The 16,494-nt window shown below is 37.6% G+C and overlaps 4 protein-coding genes across 6 annotated transcripts; 3 read left to right on the top strand and 1 right to left on the bottom strand.

Moving 5' to 3' along the window:
• Positions 1 to 1,642: 1,642 nt before the first annotated feature.
• LOC131431406 (uncharacterized) lies at positions 1,643 to 2,846 on the top strand. Its single transcript, XM_058597098.1, has 2 exons — positions 1,643 to 1,732; positions 1,787 to 2,846. The coding sequence occupies exons 1-2, from the start codon at positions 1,720 to 1,722 to the stop codon at positions 2,773 to 2,775; spliced, it is 1,002 nt and encodes a 333-aa protein (XP_058453081.1). The 5' UTR covers positions 1,643 to 1,719; the 3' UTR covers positions 2,776 to 2,846.
• On the top strand, positions 2,777 to 3,774 carry LOC131431407 (uncharacterized). The gene is made up of 3 exons (XM_058597099.1): positions 2,777 to 2,899; positions 2,959 to 3,111; positions 3,176 to 3,774. Exons 2-3 carry the CDS (start codon positions 3,099 to 3,101, stop codon positions 3,697 to 3,699), a joined length of 537 nt encoding a protein of 178 aa, XP_058453082.1. The 5' UTR covers positions 2,777 to 2,899; positions 2,959 to 3,098; the 3' UTR covers positions 3,700 to 3,774.
• Positions 3,775 to 5,575: 1,801 nt separating this feature from the next.
• LOC131431405 (cysteine protease ATG4B) lies at positions 5,576 to 8,766 on the top strand. Of its 2 annotated transcripts, XM_058597097.1 has the most exons (6): positions 5,576 to 5,707; positions 5,792 to 5,986; positions 6,964 to 7,309; positions 7,365 to 7,444; positions 7,501 to 8,061; positions 8,117 to 8,766. In XM_058597097.1, the coding sequence occupies exons 2-6, from the start codon at positions 5,869 to 5,871 to the stop codon at positions 8,179 to 8,181; spliced, it is 1,170 nt and encodes a 389-aa protein (XP_058453080.1). In that variant the 5' UTR covers positions 5,576 to 5,707; positions 5,792 to 5,868; the 3' UTR covers positions 8,182 to 8,766. The 2 variants fall into 2 exon arrangements, with proteins under 2 accessions (XP_058453080.1, XP_058453079.1); XM_058597096.1 differs by having other exon boundaries at positions 5,619 to 5,986.
• On the bottom strand, positions 6,796 to 15,071 carry LOC131431404 (protein asteroid). Of its 2 annotated transcripts, XM_058597095.1 has the most exons (3): positions 13,761 to 15,071; positions 12,408 to 13,705; positions 6,796 to 6,877 (listed from the first exon to the last, which is right to left on the bottom strand). In XM_058597095.1, exons 1-2 carry the CDS (start codon positions 14,916 to 14,918, stop codon positions 12,422 to 12,424), a joined length of 2,442 nt encoding a protein of 813 aa, XP_058453078.1. In that variant the 5' UTR covers positions 14,919 to 15,071; the 3' UTR covers positions 6,796 to 6,877; positions 12,408 to 12,421. The 2 variants fall into 2 exon arrangements, with proteins under 2 accessions (XP_058453078.1, XP_058453077.1); XM_058597094.1 differs by lacking the exon at positions 6,796 to 6,877 and having other exon boundaries at positions 12,297 to 13,705.
• Between the last annotated feature and the right edge of the window lie 1,423 nt (positions 15,072 to 16,494).

Raw genomic sequence — 16,494 nt, 5'->3', positions numbered from 1 at the left:
AGCTGTTATATCGAAATTAAACCGATTTTTTTCGTCGATATATAACAATGGACGAAACATGGCTCCATCACTTCACTCCGGAGTCCAATCGGCAGTCAGCTGAGTGGACTACACGCGATGAACCGAACCCAAAGCATGGAAAGACTCAACAATCGGCCGGTAAGGTTATGGCGTCTGTATTTTGGGATTCGCATGGTATAATTTTCATCGACTACCTTGAAAAGGGAAAAACCATTAACAGTGACTATTATATAGCGTTATTAGAGCGTTTGAAGGACGAAATTTCAAAAAAACGGTTTCATTTGAAGAAGAAAAAAGTTTTGTTTCATCAAGACAATGCACCGTGTCACAAGTCGATGAAAACCATGCTGAAATTGAACGAATTGGGCTTCGAATTGCTCCATCATCCACCGTATTCTCCAGATTTGGCCCTCAGTGACTTTTTCCTGTTCTCAGACCTCAAGAGAATGCTCGCTGGTAAATAAAATTTAGAAGCAATGAAAAGGTAATCGCTGAAACTGAGGCCTATTTTGAGACAAAGGACAAATCGTACTACAAAATGGTATCGAAAAGTTGAAAGATCGCTATAATCGCTGTATCGCCTCTGATGGCAATTATGTTGAATAATAAAAACGAATTTTGGCAAAAAAATGTGTGTTTCTATTAAACGATACGAACTTTTCAGCCGAACTGTTAGATTATATAAATCTTTCCACAGATCACTGAGCTATGAGCTTTCGAAATACGATAAAGGCAAACAATCGTCATGTGCTTTCCTCTTTGATAATCGTTGATACCAAACATTTCAGAAAAGTTTAATTTTGAACTATTTGAGATTACGTCACACCACTGAAAATTTTATCAAATAAAATAAGCTGCTCTCAAACCGTTTGTTTAAAGCCAGTTTCCAACCTAGTTTCAACATCATTGAAATGAAAATCGTCAGTTTCGAACCTGATACTTATATCGGGTTTGCTCACACCCCCGTTGTTAGGTGCGAATTCGACACAGTCTCATAAAAAGTGTTTGTTTATTGAAACTATCCTTGGTCGTAGCGAAGTATGTATTATATCAAACAGTTTCGATATGTTCCTTTTAATTAAAAAGAAATACTGATGAATTCAGAGAATTCGTAAAACGATTTCCAAACACAATCGAATCATTCCGATTGTTTAACATGTTACACCATTTTATAATTACAAGTTTCATTTTATGTAGTAAAAAAGTTTTGACTAAAAAAGAAGCAGAATTAACAATGTTTGTTGTTGATTTATTTCATTGTCAATTTGTAATAAATCGGCACAAGCTGCGTCAACATAATAAATCAGCGGAAGTCGCAAAACAAAATAAAAAAAAATGTTAACAATATATTTCTTTAAATGTACACAGTATTGACGTATTGGTAAATTACAAAATCAACTTAGAAGCTTAATAAATCAATTGCATTCGCATCGAATTCTTGCGAAATAATAAAATTATTTGGCTGTTTCGATTTTGGAGAAGAAACAAATAAAGGCCCACGGTGTAAGGTAACGTTCTTCACCTAATGTTTCTATGAGATTTGAGCTCGCTCATTTTTAGCACTTCTGAGCTATTCTCTCGAAGAGAATGAAAACAAATTGAGCATACTCTTTAAAAAAAATTGAATCCATTTGATGTCATTGTTTAGTCATGGAGTATCAACAAAGTGGATGATTTTAGCTGCATAATACAAGTAAAATGGTTAATCTCGGTAAGAATTTTTTACTTGTTCCAATATTATAAGCCTTACATGAAACTGTTTTAGTTGCACCACTGTCAATGTCACAGATGGCATTCAGACGATTGTGGGCATACGAAGATGAGCCACGACTGAACCGACAGGCTCGACAGCGAATGATGGATCGTAGAGATTATCTGTCCGGGCTTCGCTGGGTTTGGGCCTGCAATGGAGAGGTCCCAGCAGATGCGGTAGCAGCAGACGAATCTGTAGGAGACAAGCAATGTTATATTGGACGGGCACATCATCAAGGGTCGGTAACGCCTGGATTGATTTTTCCTCATCGAAAAGCTTGCTGCATTCCATGGGGAGGCGATCAGCACGAACAAAATATCTATGAAGTACTGTGTACTTCAGGTGAATTTGTTCCAGTGTCAGAGAAAAGCACAGAAGCTCTTTTGAGAGCTAGTTCCGCCGGTGTATCCGAAGATGGAGAACCATTGTTTATTGGACGAGTTCTGCATGAAGGAAAGTATATATGTGGAAAGGTTCAAAGGTCTCATGGAGTTTGTTACGTTGCACACGAGGGTGGGGAAGTCGGATTTAGTGAATATCAGGTTTTCGTTGTTGAATCTCCTGAACTGCAGGATTGTCATTATTGGGTGTCTACTGATGACGATCGAATTCCTAAAAATGCTTTTATTGGGGAATCAACTAAAGATGGAAACCTTTATATTGGACGTGCTATGCATAGAGGGTCATGCACTCCTGGTTCAATCAACCCAGTAACCCAGCAGTGTCATATTGCTTGGGGTTCTGATGAGCACAGAAAGGCCAAATTCGAATACTTGTGCAACTGTAAAGGAAAATTTATAGCATCACGAGAAAACTACATTCCTGTTGGAGCAATCCGCGGAGGATATTCGGAATTTGGAGAACCTCTATTTATAGGACGTGTGCAACTCGGTAATCAATTTATAATAGGAAAGGTACAGCCTTCACATAAGGTATGCTATGTTCCGTATCGTGGCAAAGAGGTAGCTTACAAGGAATTTGAAATATTGATTCAAGAATGATACTGCAACTTGAGAATCATCATTTGTGATAATGAATATGTGTTGGAATAAAAACTATATCCTCAAGAAAACTATATTTTGTATTAATGTCACATTGCTGATACCGTACGATTTCTGAATATAGGTAAAGTACAAAAAATGTTCTTAAAAAAACTGTTTAGGAATTAAACGTACAGATTTTAGAGAATGATAAAATTTGCAGTTGCTTGAGAGAGAGAAAGAGAGGGTTATCTGAGTCATCAAAGCAGAGAGTAATACATTTATTTACATCATATTTACCGAACACATTTTTTTGCATCAGTTAGTCATCGAAGACTGTCGCCATGGTGCAATACGGTGAGATAAAATAAAAAGGTTAAATTTTATCCAATGGCATTTAATGTCAAGTTTTAATTTCAAGTATCCCACTATGAAGACTACTTTCCGTTCTTACCAGAGAGACCCTACAAACCAGACAACAGGAGTTTTATGCAACGTTGGGATGCATTGAACGGCATGAAATGGGTTCCTGCGTCTAACGGTGCTATACCTCATGGTGCTGTTCAGGCCGGACATGACGGAAGACATAAACTGTACGTAGGTCGAGCAGAAATCATGAATTCAATCGCTCCCGGAGCTGTCATACCGGATAGGAAAGCATGTTTCGTACCGTGGGGAGGCAAAAGTCACAAAAAGCAGCACTATGAAGTTCTATGTACCCCTGGAAAGTTTGTTCCAGTTCAAAATAGTAACACGCTGCTTCAGGGCACCCCAGCAGGTGTCAGTGAACAGGGTGAGCCACTTTATATCGGCCGTATGAAACACGAAGGGAAGTTAATCAACGGTAAAATTCAAAGATCATACTCTTGGTGTTATTTGCCTTACAAAGGAAAGGAAATAGAAGGGAAAATATTTGAAAGTGAGATTTTTATAAATGGATTATAGAAATGCCAAACAAGAGAAAGTATATATTTTTATTCGCATGGTGAAATTGAATTGAATGACGCTCTAATAAAAAGAATGTTCGAATAAAAAATCTGTCTTCAATACCAATATTCTTAAAAATTAAGGAATTGAGAATAAGTATTGTTTTTTCTATACTGAAATTGTATATTCCTTCATTTGTTCAAGTTGGCAGTTGAGAGTGGTGCACGAGAAGTCTCGAAACAGTCCATTGTACATTGTCCATTGCAAATTTATTTCAGTCAAGGATTAGTAGACCGTGTAAGAGCCTTTTGATCTTGATATTGTTTTTTGTCTTTTCACACAGGCTTACAAAATAGATGTCGCTTGATGGAAATAGCATTGATTAAAACCATGATTTCTAATATATTTTATTTCGTAACTGGTACTATTTAAATTGTTTCAATTTCCGAAAATAAATCTTTTTGGGTTATTATTATATACCAGCAGTACCACGAGAAATACCTAATGTATGCATATCACGGTATACTTGGTTCATGATCAGCTAGGGCCGTGCTATTATTTTAAATAAGGTTGAAAATATGTTCGAATAGGTGGTATCCAGCACATTTTGATTAATGGTGGTAAACAAAACTTTATAAACATAGTTGTATTTATCGTTTTCTACCCTGATTTTAGACTGATGTAGCGCACTAAACAACTAAATTTCGAGCGAGTGGTTTTTCCATTGAGATAATTTTCGACACAAATTATTTCCAGATTGATTTGGTTAATTTACAGAAGTGTGCTTGAATTTGATCATCCTTCAAGTTTTCAATTGAGCACAAGTATGTAGAAATCGGTCCATATCGAGAAAATTATGCAGGCAGAAAATAGAGCGGTTTACCAGGTTACGTCTAAGATTTGATTTAATGTTTTACCTTTGACTCATCAGTGTGTAGCAGTTTATGTTGAACTGCTAGTGCGACCTTACGGCGCAACATGAACCGCTGGGCAGATGTAAAGTTAATACTACTTGCAAAAACCTTTTTGCTATTAAACTGACATCTCTGACGAAACAAGTTTCGGTTTGCTAGTCGTACAAATTGAATGGGGAAAAATGTAGTTTTAGAAGTTAGAATGCACTCATGTCGGGTTGAATGAGACTTTTTTCAAATTTTCAAAGTTATACGATTGTTATACGAGGTTAATAGTTTTGCGTCTTTTTTGCGAATTTTCGAAGTTGTACGTTTTTCTTGTTTCGTCGAGTAACGTGGAGATATAGTTCTTGCTTAAAAAAAAAAAACTGAAAATTGTTTTTTCTAAATAAAAAAAATTTCGGTATAACACCAGATCACAAACTAACAGACACGAAACTATAAGTCAATTTAGTAAAATTCAGTTAGATATCGCTTCACCGCTCGTTTTCGGCTACTGTTTTTGCCGAGATCGAAATTAAGTTTTAAGTGTGCAGATTTTTATTTAAATGAGCTTATACGTCTGTTCTCTGTGCCATTACATTACTAATCAATTTGAGTCTCTAGATTTATTTGCTTTATGCATGAATGATGCAAACCAAGATTCCCCACTGCAAACCCTAGAATTCCCACTACAATTCCTATGTTATTGCATGGGAATTTGACGTTTGACTGCCTAAGAAGTATTATCCAGTCTTTTACTACGACAGGCTGTAGTGTTTTTCAATGAAAACGCCATAGATATGTATTCGATTTATGCTTTATGGCATTGGAAAATGATATGATATTGGAAAAAGTACACCCGTTCCTTTCGCATAGATCTAGATTTACATGTTTAATGATCATAGTCTAATTATATTTTCAAATTTCGACGCATTTCTTATCTTGTATTCTGTATCTACTGAAGAAATAACACAAACTTCATTTGAACTGATTTGTCGTGTAACTATCGAAAAGCAGCTGGTATGCAAGATATACATTTACGTCAAAACAGTCACAAAAATAATAACAAAACTGAACAAAAGAATTTTTCATTTTGCAGTTTCATTCTAAATTTCGAATTAAAAATCGAGGTTGGTTGTGCAGCTTCCCAGTGCACTCTGTAGAAACATTGAAAAACCGATCAAAATTTCAACACTAACTTTTTTGCACGATAGCCACAATTGAAGCTGAAACTCAATTCCATATTGTAGTCAATGTTATCAGCTGAAGAAAACTATTCGAACTAGCAATCATGGATTACATGCTAGACACGTATGTAGGCTACGATATCGGATCCGTCGAACCAGATGACATACCCAAAACTGATGACGCAGTTTGGATCCTGGGAAAGCAGTACAATGCAATTCAAGGTGAGTTAAATAATCAGATTTAACTCATCTTTAATGAGCACACATTTAGGAAGCGTTCTACAACTTTTCTTTGCAACATTGTTTGCCACATAATGACGACTGATTCAGAACAGCTTGACTAACGATTTCCGATGCTGGTATTTTGCGTTTTGGCAATTTTCTTCGTGTTCGTATACTTGATGAGTACACTGTTTGTATGCTTTTTGTGTTTATTAATAAAGCCATGATTTTTTATGAACCCACTTAAATTGGGAGATTGTATTTTGTCAAATAGCATTAACAAGTACTGCAAATTCCTAGTAAAACCGTATGTTTTGTGAAATGTAAACTTCATGGCGGTATTATAAACAAGACGAGTTCTACACTAATAAATGTGATGGAAAGTACTCATAGGACAGGACCCACACGAAAACAGAACGCTTAACTCTGAGACACATAACTGTAGCCTTCATAACTAATGTGCATTTGGTCAATATGGGGTTGGTTGTGTCAAAGTTTCGACTGAAGGAATTCAAAAATCATGGAGCAATATTCTAGAGTCCTATGAATCCGCTTAAAAGATAAACCCCTCTTGGATAAACGTTTTTTTTTAGTTCGTTGCAAAAAATTAGAAAAAAATTGTTTCACATACCTTAAAATTTAAATTGGCTGATCTAATCGAGTCTAATTGTGTAACTTTGTTAATGCTCAAACTTTTCTGGTTATGCTCGTGCCATCTTCTTCGAAACCATGTCATTGTGATCATTTGATTATTTAATGCATTTGTTCAACTCCATAACAAATGCAACAAGGATTTCACAAGATTGATCGTGTTCGTTCATTTTGTAAACTTAATAAGAAATATATTTGTTAACGACTACCCGTGACTCCAGCACGTTGAAACAGTCTTACCTGAAACAAAAGAAAAAAAATGTCAACCTTAAGACAGTATTCGTTTGCTATGTTCCAAACATCTAATCTAAAATATCTCCTTGCAGACTTAGAAACAGTGCGCCGGGATGTACGGAGCCGATTGTGGTGCACCTATCGGCGAGGGTTTGTCCCCATTGGTAGTTCACTGCTAACAACCGATAAAGGATGGGGTTGTATGCTGCGCTGTGGTCAAATGGTCCTGGCACAGGCACTCACTCAGCTACATCTGGGGCGCGATTGGTCCTGGACACCGGAAACAAAAGATCCAACCTATCTGAAAATCGTTAATCGCTTCGAGGACAACAAGCAGGCACCGTTTTCACTGCACCAAATTGCACTGACTGGTGAATCGTCGGAAGAGAAACGGGTGGGGGAATGGTTTGGCCCGAATACAGTGGCTCAAGTGCTGAAGTAAGTTAATATTACATTGTTTTTTTTTTCATCATAATACAATTTTTACACGTAGGAAGCTTGTCAAGTTCGACGACTGGAGCAGGCTAGTGATCCATGTTGCTCTAGATAACACTCTCGCTACAGACGAAATCAGTAAGTACTGACAATAATGTATTATGTTTCTTAATCTTATAATGCTAACGTTGCAGTGGAGCTTTGTGTTGACAAATCCGATCTGCCGAGTTGGAAACCTTTGCTACTAATAATACCGCTTAGATTAGGGTTAAGCGAAGTCAATCCAATATATATTGAGGGACTGAAAAAAAGTTTCGAGCTACCCGGGAACTGCGGAATGATCGGAGGGCGCCCTAATCAAGCTCTATACTTCATCGGTTACGTTGGAGACGAGGCCCTATATTTAGATCCTCACACTGTGCAGCGTAGTGGAAGCATCGGTGCGAAAACCGAGCCAGAAGAGTTGGAATTAGACGAATCCTTCCATCAGAAGTATGCTCGACGGATCAACTTTAAATCGATGGATCCATCGTTGGCCGTGTGCTTCCTCTGCGCGACAAAGGAAGATTTCGACGATCTAATTCGAAGATTCAACGAGGAACTCAACAGCGGAAGCTGCCAGGCATTGTTCGAGGTAACCAAAGCGCGACAAGCTCCCTGGACACCCACAACTGCATCGTCAACATCCTCGCGAAAAAACAGCGAACCGAATGAAGCATTTAATGAGATCTCCGCGACAGAAATTGTTAATGAAGGTATGCTGAATACTATTTGACGGTTTATTAAAAGATTATTTAAAACTCATTGCAGAATTTGAGGAAGTCGAAACACGACAGCTAGACGATTCAGATGAGGAGTTCGAGATCATTGTGTAACGGACAATTCGGTTCCAGACAACCAAAGGGAACCCTTGCCTATACGTGTATAGGTGTTTGCTGCTTCCGCGCGTACGTGGAACATTTGTATGACATGTCTTGTACAATATTGTGTTATGCAATTCTTAAGAATCTGAAGATCCCGCATCATCACAGAAAATAATATGCTAAAGTGCTTTACAGAAACAAATCAACTCAGCTCGTCGTTAGTTTTCACCATAAATTCGAGTTTTTAGTAGGTGTCATTAAATATACATTTTCTCAATACATTTCACGCTACGAGAAAGGGCAATATGAAATAGTTGGACAAGGTTGAATGTGTGTGGAATAACAGTTTTTATGATGATGATGATAACAAAAAGAGAATAATTGATGCGCAACTTTTTTTTTCGTTGACCCACTTTCTACGACTGGATTTACCACACAAATTAATCTTTCATAAATTAGTAAATATTTTAAAAAAAAATTATTTTATCTAATTGCTAATTTGTATCAAAATAGTCTGGAAAGAAATATAAGTGTGAAAATGAAGATATTGCACCTTGAATACAGTTTCATCTTGTTCCGGATCAATACAGAGTAATCTTTACTAAATGTTGTAGATTGTGAACGTTCTCACTACATGGCGATTATCTTAATGGTTTCATTTCTATTCTGAATAATGGCGTATTGATTTTTCGATCCAATTTTAGTTGTATTTATAACAACGCTAGCAAAATCTAAGGGAAGTTGGATTCTTTGGGGTTGCTCGTGCCGTGGGTGATGGTTTGCAAATTCCACACTTTCCATACCAGACCCACTAGGCTATTGTGCCCAAATGAACACTAGTGAAGCTGAAGGAAACCGAGGTTATAGGTGGCAATGATATGTTCCCTTTTATCGAGATGATACAATAGCCAATATCATGTCATATCATGCCAACTGTATGATTGTGCATTGCTGCTATTTTAGTGCGCACGCATTTGACATTTCTCTCCGATAATTCTATGTACGAGATTCGATGCGAACTCGCCTGTTGTTGCCGATGATCTGTTCGTGAAATGTGAGAGCTGGATATCTTGTTAATATGATGTCTTTGTTGTAACCCAAGCGACAGATTCCTTTGCATAACCATTTTGCGACGAACGATACGAGTATCTACTATCGCAAGTTCATCAGAAAATTTGACACTTGGGCAGAAAATGCCCTTCCCCCGAGCACCAGTCAATCATTGGTTCCTGCATCAAACGTTCAAACTTCAAACGATATATTTAATAAGGCACACTGCCTTTCATCAGTGTTGTCATTGAAGAATCCAATCATAAATCACTTCTTCGAATTTGATATTTCATCTTACCGTTTCTCTATAAATATCAATCAAACCTACCACGGAAAGTTACTTACCTTACCTAACAGCTATAGGCCTAGGGTGTCCTTTGCTGTATCAAGCATACGTCTCCACATAACTCGGTCCACGGCTGCTCGTCGTCAGCCACTCAAGGCACGGATGCTTCTGAGATCACCCTCCACTTGATCGATCCACCTTGCTCGCTGCGTTCCTCTTCTTCTTGTACCAGTCGGATTAGATTCAAGAACCATTTTCACTGGGCTGTCGTCCGCCATCCTTATGACATGCCCAGCCCATCGTAGACGTCCGATTTTAGCTGTCCGTACGATGGGTGGTTCTCTTAGCAGCAGTTGCAATTCGTGATTCATACGCCGTTTCCACGTTCCATCTTCCATCTGCACTCCGCCATAGATGGTTCTCAGTACCTTTCTTTCGAAAACACTAAGGGCGAGTTGGTCCTCTGCTAACATAGTCTAGATCTCATGACCAAAGAGAACAACCGGTCTAATGAGCGTTTTGTAGATGGTCAATTTCGTGCGTTGGCGTACTTTTCTCGATCGAAGGGTTTTTCTGAGTCCAAAGTACGCACGATTCCCTGCCAAAATACGTCTATGAATTTCTCTGCTGGTGTCATTATCGGTGGTCGCCAGTGAACCCGAATACACGAACTCGTCAACCACCTCGATATCGTCACCGTCTATCAATATTCGTGGTGAGAGGCGTAGTATTTCTTCTCTAGAGCCTCTTCCTCTCATGTATTTTGTTTTTGACGCATTTATGGCCAGTCCGAAACGACTAGCTTCATCTTTCAGTCCGATGTAGGTTTCCGTCATCTTCTCAAGGTTACGTGTCACAATCAGTGTTGGTGATTGCCGAAAATTTGACAGAAGCTGCTATATTGCTATCTATATTGTATACAACATTTTCAATCCGGTTAGAGATGCTACAAGAACTCGAGTCTCTCAATGCATGAACTGTGAGAGAATTTTGCTACATTTCTTCTCTCCACTTCATACTCTGAGTATTTCACGCCCTTAGAAAAAAATTACAGTCTGATAATGATCGTTGCTGTGTGGAATTTCCCAAGAGAGAATCGCAAGTTGACAATTATCGTGTTCGATTCATAGGAAAAAATAAATAAAAACCCTGCATGTTGTTCGAATCTTCAAGCAAAATTTGAAAATTGTCACCATCGCTTAGTTCAAAGCTCACCACTCGAGCACCGTTGGATTCTTCAATTGATTTAGTATTATGTCATACTTTCAACTGCTTCGTCGGTTTTAATGTCTTCGATAGTGACACTTTGAAAAATTGAAATGTATCCGCTTCGGTATTGATCCTGCTTTTTTTATAATTCCATATCGGAGGCGGCACAAACGATTATCACTTTAATGCTCTTAAATATCGAAAAGTTTGGTCTACTAACATTAACATTTCTTATCTGCTCTAATTGTTTTCATCTTCGTCGATGTGACACATGAGAATATATAAGAAAATATATAAACTACTAGTACAAAATAACAACTAATATAATAACATACTACATTCTATCTACAACTTACACATTACAAATTTCGAAGGAAGAATATGATCTACTGGGTTATTCTCTTTTGTCCTTTTAGGGGAATATGAAATAAACTACGAAACATATATTCGCCTTGAGATAGAAGTAGTGGGAATAGAAACAAGACTAGGCATACTGCTGTCATATAAGCGTAATGATTAATTATCAGTCTCTCATTGATATATTAATATTCCGTCCAACGGTAGCAAGTGAGTTCAAACTGGTAACCAATTCCAGGCAAAATTATTATCAAGATATCCGGTTCTCATATTTCCCGAACAATTCATTGGCAATATCCTTTTTTGCGAGCATGTCGCCCTCAGGCGAGTCCGCATCGAATCTCATACACAAAAGTAGGGGAGAGAAATGTCAAATTCGTGCGCGCCAAAATAGCAGCACTGCGCACCCATACAATTGACATGATATGTTGAATGTGATGCCGTGCGATGGCGTTGCCGAACTGTAGATTGATTTCGCTCCAAGTTGGCAGGGTCTGCTTGAAACCACCTAATGAGCAATTGTTCATACCAAGTTCTTTCAGTCAAATCCAATCCACAATCGGTCCAGAAAGCATTAAAATTTCCAGTCACCAACAAAGGAACGATCCCGGTTTAACTGAGCCCAACTTTTTTACTTTTTGTTTTTTGTAAGAAGTTAAAATTGACTCCCACCTCAACCGCCTATTGGGGGGTACGCGCTCTTTGACTCAAGCCCAGAAAAAAAACTAAAGGAAATCCTCGATAGAAAAATCAATAAACCGTTATTCCAAATAAAAGCAACCTTTAAGGCAGGACACACACCTACAAATTATAATTTCGAATGGTGTAAACGGTGCTAAAAACTAGACTACTAATCCACTTATAACTTATAAGTCGAACACAAAGCGTAAAAACAAGAAAGTTAAAACCTCTAAATGACTGCATACAATTTCCTTCCCTTAAAGGACCATTTACCATTGAAGGACAACGGATATTGTCGCAAAATCTTTTGCTCTCGTTGAGCGAAAAATCAAAATAGAAATATCAGTTTGATACATTTTTCTAAATGAACTGATGTATTTTTTTTTGTTTTTTGTTGATCAAACAATAGTGAAGGAAATTCTTTTGCGTTTTCCAACAGTTGCTGTTTCTCTTAAATTTTGACTCTTAAACACTTAAACTCTATAGCAATTACAAACTTAAACTCAACTGTGACGCCTATTTAAATATCGAAAAAGATCACAAGTAATGTCGAAATAAATATTTATTTACATTCTGTCACTGAAATATTGTAATTCTTTGAACAAAACCTCCAAGTCTGTCCAAGTGAGTTGGTAAAACAAAACATAAATCTTACCATCAACATCGTCATCACATAACCCGCAGCAACTGACTAAATTGATTGTTTAAATCCTCGAATTCATCCTGCTCGCTATCCGTGTTCTCGCTCTTTTCCTTTACCACAACACAATCATTGTTCACTTTCTGATGTTGCCGCTTATGCTCGTTTGCCCCAACGGATTTCTTTTTCCTAGCTTGGTTTTTAGTGTGAGAAATGTTGGTTCTGCTTTCTAATTCGGGTACCAATCGCATCACGCACCGATACAAAACTTGGTGAATGGCAAATAGTGTCCCTGAATAGCGAAAGATTGTACCCTTGACATATTCTTCCGGATCTATCCGCGATTTTAGCGAGTGATAAACATTGTGAAGAAAGATTCCATTGTACAGTTCATGGACCCGAAGCGGTTCAAAGGGATGCCGCAGTAAGGCGTTCAGCGTAAACAGATTCAGCATGACGGCTTGCAATTCAGCAAAAGTGTGTGCCACTAGACGATCGAACTCGGCGTGTTTACGGTGATAGCGCTCGGGGATAGAGAAGCGGGGTAATAAAATCTCATATGTCAATGTTGCTTCTGATTTGGTTATCGATGAGGATAGCTTTTTTATCGCTTGCTTCGTTGATAGCTCGGTTTGATACTCGCACACTGACATTTTGTTAATATTTTTCTTCTGCGTTTCCAAATAGGATTTCAAATTTTTTTGAAATACTTTGAGGTCCCGTGATTTGTTCGTAATATGCTTATCTACTATTTGCAACTGGAGTATACATACAATTACAGTATGGATATGAACACATGATACGTCGTTACTTTTGACAGCCCAGAAGACCAGACATAAAAAGTATAACTGTAGATTACTCGGTAGTTGCTGAACAGTATTAAAAATATCTTCACTATTAGTAAAGTGTGAAAAAACTGCTTTCAACAATGGCATATTTTTTTCCTCGAATGGATCATACTTGATCGATTCAGGCAAAGAAACATCCTGAAACTTTATCCATTGATATCTTGCGACTTTTTCGAGCCTTGTAAGGTATCGAAAATTTTGCGCTTTTTTCGAACTTTTCAGCAAAGCAAAAATGTATTTTAATTTGTCGTAGCAAAGCGAATTGCTATCAGGCCTGGCGATATTCTCTACTTGAGGATAATTCACATACTGACTCGAGTAATAAAGATCCATCACAAATCGAGGGGTAAGAGCTGCTTGATAAATCTCCAGCAACCAATGGTCCCACCGAAAAGACTTATAATTCATCGACCTCTCGTCTGCTTCGTTCTCTGATGGATCTTCATGTGATTCGCTCAAAGATTCCTGAGAAGAAAAAAAAATGTTATGCCACATTACAAAAACAAACCGAAAATCTTACGTATGCTTCCTCGTCGTCATTTGAATTCTCCTCATCAGAAGCAGCACTTTGTAAAACTACATCTTCATTCTGTTTTAGGTACTCCTGAAATTTCTCATCAACTTCATCGAATATCTCAGGTTGCTCCACGAAACCAAAATATTCATACGAAGAGCATTGTTCGCAGTTATATCCGTACATTGCTCCCTGGAGTTGGCGTGTTAATTTTTCCCGACCCTTCTCTCGTACCTGCCCGAGTACGGCTTTAACGGCTGATTTTATCGAATGACGTTGGAGCCACTTCAAAATTGCTTCGATCCATCGTTGTTGTGGAGCCACCTTTCGACTAACTTTACCGGTGCGGAGTGAAGCGTAAAATTTGGTTAGGACGCGTCTTTCAATATAATCGTTCCCCAACAGAGCAGCAAACAGTGGCAACAGTTCTGGCGAAAGGCGCTCACTAGAACCTATTAAGTTTTCGATTGTGTAAAGGCTGCAGTCCAAGTAGCAATAGGATTCTTTAATTTGATCAACTTGGATGTCTCCTTCACCTTGTTTCACTAAAACTCGATTCCTCCGTTTATTTTTATGATCCATCAACTCTATTGCATAATGTTGATCATTCTCTATAACTTTCCGATAGATTTTATGTGTCACCGTTACATATGGTACATACTTAACATTGTGAATATAGAAATCACTGTCGTAACTCAGCACAGGGCAATCAAGTTTCCTAGCCAAAACAGCAATCTCATTGTCGGCTTCAAAGAGACATCGCATGAATGATACTTTTGTTGCACGTAATGCCTCTACGAAAACTTCACGAACCAGCAGTGGAATAATCGGCCGACTCGACACCGCTTTCAAATGTTTGATGATCTGAATCCTACCAAGTAATCGTTCGCATACCGTTTTCAGTTTACTCTTTTCATAACCACCATCCAGCAGTACGAATGGTCTAACGTTACACTTGGAAAGTAGTTCAAAAAAAGCTACCACCGCACGGAAATAGTGGTCATAATTCCCGCCGAAGGCTCCCATCCTGTCTTCAGAACGAACAAAAAGTTGTATACATAGATTGTCCCCGTCGATTACTAAATCGCAATCGTGTAACTCGAACGGTTGCAAAAAGCGTTCTGCGTTAGTACCTATGTAGGTTGTTAAGCCTCGAACACCCATATCCGTTTTAGTTTATTTTTATGGAGCGGCTTTTTAATAACATAAATGAACTACCATTGGTTTTTCTTTTGGTCAGGGAAACAAAAAGTAAGTCCCAGAAACGCATGTAGCGATATGGTTTGAAAACTGAAATGTTTACATCGAGATAGAAATATTTTTGACTTGACAGCGAAACATAAACTTATGTGAACTCACCGACTAAAGCTCTCACCGACCAAAGCTCTTTCACCAACCAAAAAGCTTTTCCGAAAAATCGAACTGCCACCTTAATAGCGACCTACTAAAAAGCTCAGAACAAACGATCTACCAAAGGCACTCTAGTGGCAGGTATCGGAAGCAGGAAAGCAAGCCAGTAAAACGTGAATTCACCGACTAAAGCTCACCGACCAAAATGTTCTTTTGTAGCATTGTCGAAAATCAGGATAACTATTTTTAAAACATTGTATATAAAAAGTGAATGAAATAAAAATTGTTACAGAGCTTCACATTTTTCAATTTAAAAATAATTTTAAACATTTTTTTCAAAAATTATCGCTTTCGGTACCGTGGAACAAGTACCGATAGGAAAAGTCATTTTGAGAAAAATTGCCCACACGCAAAACAACGACACTAATTAATTTCAATAGTCCAAAGTGTCTCCTACAAAACCTATACTAGCCTATATTGCTTAAAATGCTTTAAGTAATTTTTAACATTTTTTCAAAAATTATCGATTTCGGTACCGTCGAACAAGTACCGATAGGAAAAGTCATTTTGAGAAAAATTGCCCACACGAAAACCAACGACACTAATTAATTTCAATAGTCCAAAGTGTCTCCTACAAAACCTATACTAGCCTATATTGCTTAAAATGCTTTAAGTAATTTTTAACATTTTTTCAAAAATTATCGATTTCGATACCGTCGAACAAGTACCGATAGGAAAAGTCATTTTGAGAAAAATTGCCCACACGAAAAACAACGACACTAATTAATTACAATAGTCCAAAGTGTCTCCTACAAAACCTATACTAGCCTATATTGCTTAAAATGCTTTAAGTAATTTTTAACATTTTTTCAAAAATTATCGATTTCGGTACCGTCGAACAAGTGCCGATAGGAAAAGTCATTTTGAGAAAAATTGCCCACACGAAAACCAACGACACTAATTAATTTCAATAGTCCAAAGTGTCTCCTACAAAACCTATACTAGCCTATATTGCTTAAAATGCTTTAAGTAATTTTTAACATTTTTTCAAAAATTATCGATTTCGGTACCGTCGAACAAGTACCGATAGGAAAAGTCATTTTGAGAAAAATTGCCCACACGAAAAACAACGACACTAATTAATTTCAATAGTCCAAAGTGTCTCCTACAAAACCTATACTAGCCTATATTGCTTAAAATGCTTTAAGTAATTTTTAACATTTTTTCAAAAATTATCGATTTCGGTACCGTCGAACAAGTACCGATAGGAAAAGTCATTTTGAGAAAAATTGCCCACACAAAAACCAACGACACTAATTAATTTCAATAGTCCAAAGTGTCTCCTACAAAACCTATACTAGCCTATATTGCTTAAAATGCTTTAAGTAAT

The sequence above is a fragment of the Malaya genurostris genome, chromosome 2, assembly GCF_030247185.1.
Source record: "Malaya genurostris strain Urasoe2022 chromosome 2, Malgen_1.1, whole genome shotgun sequence".
NCBI classification, from domain to species: domain Eukaryota; kingdom Metazoa; phylum Arthropoda; class Insecta; order Diptera; family Culicidae; genus Malaya; species Malaya genurostris.
This window is presented reverse-complemented; position numbering and strand designations above follow the sequence as displayed.

Coding starts and splice junctions, on each gene's coding strand:
- LOC131431405 (XM_058597097.1), top strand. CDS start 5,869: ATGGATTACATGCTAGACACGTATGTAGGCTACGATATCGGATCCGTC. Junction 7,310..7,364: donor ACAGTGGCTCAAGTGCTGAA/GTAAGTTAATAT, acceptor TTTTACACGTAG/GAAGCTTGTCAAGTTCGACG. Junction 8,062..8,116: donor GACAGAAATTGTTAATGAAG/GTATGCTGAATA, acceptor AACTCATTGCAG/AATTTGAGGAAGTCGAAACA.
- LOC131431404 (XM_058597095.1), bottom strand. CDS start 14,918: ATGGGTGTTCGAGGCTTAACAACCTACATAGGTACTAACGCAGAACGC. Junction 13,706..13,760: donor ATGACGACGAGGAAGCATAC/GTAAGATTTTCG, acceptor TTTTCTTCTCAG/GAATCTTTGAGCGAATCACA.